Here is a 3,928-nt window from a genome sequence, read left to right as displayed (position 1 = left end):
AGTTACCGTGTAAAAAGTTCACTAGTTCCCTGCANCCTGCACTAGTTACCGTGTAAAATGTTCACTAGTTCCCCTGCACTAGTTACCGTGTAAAAAGTTCACTAGTTCCCCTGCACTAGTTACCGTGTAAAAAGTTCACTAGTTCCCTGCACTAGTTACCGTGTAAAAAGTTCACTAGTTCCCCTGCACTAGTTAACGTGTAAAAGTTCTGCTAATGTAAAGGCAAATAAAAAGCGAAGTCTCGAGGCAGATTTTACATCATTTATTATACATATGCAGCTTATATACATAGTCTATGGGGGAGATATATAGCTTATAGGCTACACTTGGAATAATGAGTGGGTGACATTGCCCAAATAGTGACATATTTGAACAAATTTACACTAATTATTCTGAGTGATATTAATTAATTAGTTTGAGCTTACCTCTTGCTGGGTCATTTTGACCCACATTTGTGCGTAACCGTAAAAATTGCGAAATTTTTAAACAAAAACAATTAGAATTTAATAGTAAAACTTAAGCAATAAATTATGGAGCAAATCATCCATCATATCCAATCATTTAAATTCTTTAAGTAAACAATTATTTATTTTAATTAACAGAACAATGGACGAGCTTAAATATTTAATATTTTAATAATTAAACAAATGTAATAATATTCTTAAGCTGGTAAATCAGGGCACAACTGGACGGATTCGTGGGTACAACTGGACGGATTCGTGGGCACAACTGGACGGATTCGTGGGTATAACACGTTTATAACATGTTGATAACATGTTGATAACACGTTGATAACACGTTTATAACATGTTGATAAAATGTTCATAACACAACCGATATTGTATTTATTGTTGAGGTTTATACAAATATTTAATAGTTTTATAATGGTTCATATTTATCTATTCCCTCGACAACAATTAATTCAGTTTAATTAATAATAATTAATTCACTTTTTTTCACCCGGCATTTTATTCTATTGATGAGAGACGAACAATAGAATTTATATAATATATTTTATCATCATAATCAATACTGCAATATTTTAGGCACCTTAAATACCATGTACCTGAGTAGGGGGCGAAATACCCCCAGGGGGTGAGAGGGGGGGAAGGGGGTCAAGGAGTCAAGCGGGGCAAGGGGTCAAGGGGGTAAGGGGTCAAGGTGTCAAGGGGGGCAAGGGGGCAAGGGGGTAAGGGGTCAAGGTGTCAAGAGGTCAGGGGGTCAAGGGTGAGTCAAGGGGTCAAGGGGTCAAGGAGTCAGGGGGTCAAGAGGTCAAGGGGCCAAGGGGGCAAGGGGGCAAGGGGATTCTAAAAAACGTCTACGTTGCATACAGGACATTGCAAACATTGCCCAACACATTTTTTTGTGTGGTCGCAAATTGATTCTTCAGAACTACCAGGATTGCGCGTAAAAATGATGAGTCATCGCCAGGAAAAATTCCTACGTCCTTATCGTATTTTTTTCTGAGAATACGGCTGAAATTGAGACGATCGTACTTACATGTACGTGTCATGTACGCACACACATGTACACAAAGTTTAAACACACACACACACGCGCGTAACCGTCCACGGCCACGCTCAGGAGTCGCTGGCAGCGCCGGCGCCATTGTTGGACTTCATGCCGTTCATCTCGAGGTCGTACGTCTGGCGTCAAACAGAAAAAGAACAAAATCAGCTATAAAAATGAGTTTAAAATCACAAAAAGTTATGTTTGATACCTGGTTTTTAATATTTCAATCGTGACGGTTTATAAAATATGGAATCCGCAAGAAGAATTTTTAAAATATATTATGTTTTTACTTTGTACCATCACTATGCGAAATCGAACATCGTACGTCTGGAACAAGTTGTCGTACCACTTCACTGTTAAACCTAACATCGTACGTCTGGGCCAAGTTGTCGTACCATTGAATTGTAAAACATAACATTGTACGTCTGGGACAAGTTTTCTTACCACTTCACTGTTAAAACTAACATCGTACGTCTGGGCCAAGTTGTCGTACCATTGAATTGTAAAACATAACATTGAACGTCTGGGACAAGTTGTCTAACCACTTCACTGTTAAACATAACATCGTACGTTTGGGCCAAGTTGTCGTACCATTGAATTGTAAAACCTAACATCGTACGTCTGGGACAAGTTGTCGTACCGTTGTACTGTTAAACCGAACATCGTACGTCTGAAACAAGTTGTCCTACCATTGCATGGTAAAGCCGAACATCGTACGTCTGGACTAGATATAAAAATCGCAGCCAGGTTTCTTACTTCGAAATTTTCTGATTGACCCCAGTAAATGGTTATTCTTTTTTCTAAAATAAAATACGAATTTCCTTACTTCCACGAAATGCGTTGAAGTTGTCGTACAAAATTGAGACCAATGTCAAGTTATCGTACGTCTTGGATAACTAATACAGCAGAACTTTCTGCCATATTACGAAATATATATAATAAAAAATTTACATATCCGATTACAAATCCCTTGTAAAATTGCAACAATTGAAGATGAAGCCAATAATAACCCACTTGTTGATATCTTACCATAAATCTAACTCATAAGTGGGTATATCTGACCCACCTTATATGAGGGGTTGTCGTACGCTGCCGACGCCACCGAGGTCGTCTTGATGCCGCCGCGATCTGAAATAAATTATGCCTTAACAATTGGCACCAGGGACCATACTTTAAAAAAACGTTAAGAGGTCGTAAGTTCATCAGCCAATCATTGACGACCTGTCAAGCCAAATCCACAAATCACACACAAATAAATAGAGCGTAAGTACTTACGTTCAAATAGCGAGTTTTGAAAGTATAGCCCCAGATCTCATTTGTAAGTAACCTGCCCTTAACCGCGCTATTATAACTGGTATTAATGGATATTACAATGCATTTATATATATCCCAATATTTTTCTATCCATGTAACCATTAACCATCCTAGTTAAGGTCACCCGTGAGCATACCTAATGCAAGGTTGACCCACGTGCAGCTGCGCCTTGCGGATGTCATTTGTTATTCCAACTGTGACGTCATCTCGTGACGTCACACTGATTTGTAACACCGGCTTTGCTTAAAATAACACTACTTGCAAGCAGTGAATAAAATTCTTTGGACCATTTTGATGAGTTCAATTTTTTAAAATGCTTTCAAAGATGACTGTTGTTCTACACTATTCACATTTTTCACTACACTATTCTCTACACATTCTTACACTACACATTCTACTACACTACACATTCACTACACTATTCTCACAGTTACGTCACTCTAGAGATGCGGAAAATCGTCATCACCGTGGGTCAACCTTATATTAGTTCAACCATGCCCGAGAGCATTAATCACCCGTTACCGCTTGGTCAACATGACATCTTCGTAGTGAACCCTAATCTCTCCCAACACTCCCTATATTCTCTTAACCCTCTACGGCCTGACACGAGTAAACGGAGCAATATTGTTAATGTAATAACATTACTAATAATTTCCATACATTTCTAATAGTAATAATAATATTGGTAATATGATATAGTAATATTAGTAATATCGTCACGCGCCTACTTCCCAAAAAGGAATACGTTCTAGTGAGCGCAAAATGACTTGCACTGATGGTTGCCGCCACGTACGACAACTTTAAAATGTTCTCTGTTGCGTACAAACGTCCTCAGGTTTGAAAGGCCGTCAATGATTGGCTGATGAACTTACGATCTCTTAACTTTTTTTTGAAAGTATAGGCCCATGTGAGTGACGTGCAGCGGTAGAGGATTAAGACCTTAAGATCCTCCCAGGTAACTAGTGTCGTGCTGCAAGCACCACCTTTGACGGCTACCAAGCTCCGCCCACCAGCGACACCGTAAAATTAAATGCTGTTCCTGAGGCTCGAACCCACGACTAGCTCCTCTCATTTCTCCCCCTCCCGCCACTTACCGCCGTTG

General features: G+C 39.4%; 1 protein-coding gene across 1 annotated transcript in view; it reads right to left on the bottom strand.

Annotated features, from left to right (window-relative positions):
• Nucleotides 1-1,253: 1,253 nt before the first annotated feature.
• The window catches only part of LOC108677092 (putative epidermal cell surface receptor), a 6,365-nt gene continuing 3,690 nt past the window's right edge, over nucleotides 1,254-3,928 (bottom strand). Inside the window, exons 5-7 of the mRNA XM_018165241.1 lie at nucleotides 3,921-3,928; nucleotides 2,579-2,640; nucleotides 1,254-1,646 (exon numbers count right to left, since the gene is read on the bottom strand). The exon at nucleotides 3,921-3,928 is cut by the window's right edge and continues 175 nt beyond it. Of these exons, the coding sequence (XP_018020730.1) occupies nucleotides 1,581-1,646; nucleotides 2,579-2,640; nucleotides 3,921-3,928 (136 nt within the window). The 3' untranslated portion in view covers nucleotides 1,254-1,580. The remainder of the gene's footprint in view (nucleotides 1,647-2,578; nucleotides 2,641-3,920) is intronic.

Source organism: Hyalella azteca, unplaced genomic scaffold, assembly GCF_000764305.2.
Source record: "Hyalella azteca isolate HAZT.00-mixed unplaced genomic scaffold, Hazt_2.0.2 contig3217, whole genome shotgun sequence".
In the NCBI taxonomy this organism is placed as follows: domain Eukaryota; kingdom Metazoa; phylum Arthropoda; class Malacostraca; order Amphipoda; family Hyalellidae; genus Hyalella; species Hyalella azteca.
Note: the sequence above shows the minus strand (reverse complement) of the source record. Positions and strands in the feature narration are given on the sequence as shown.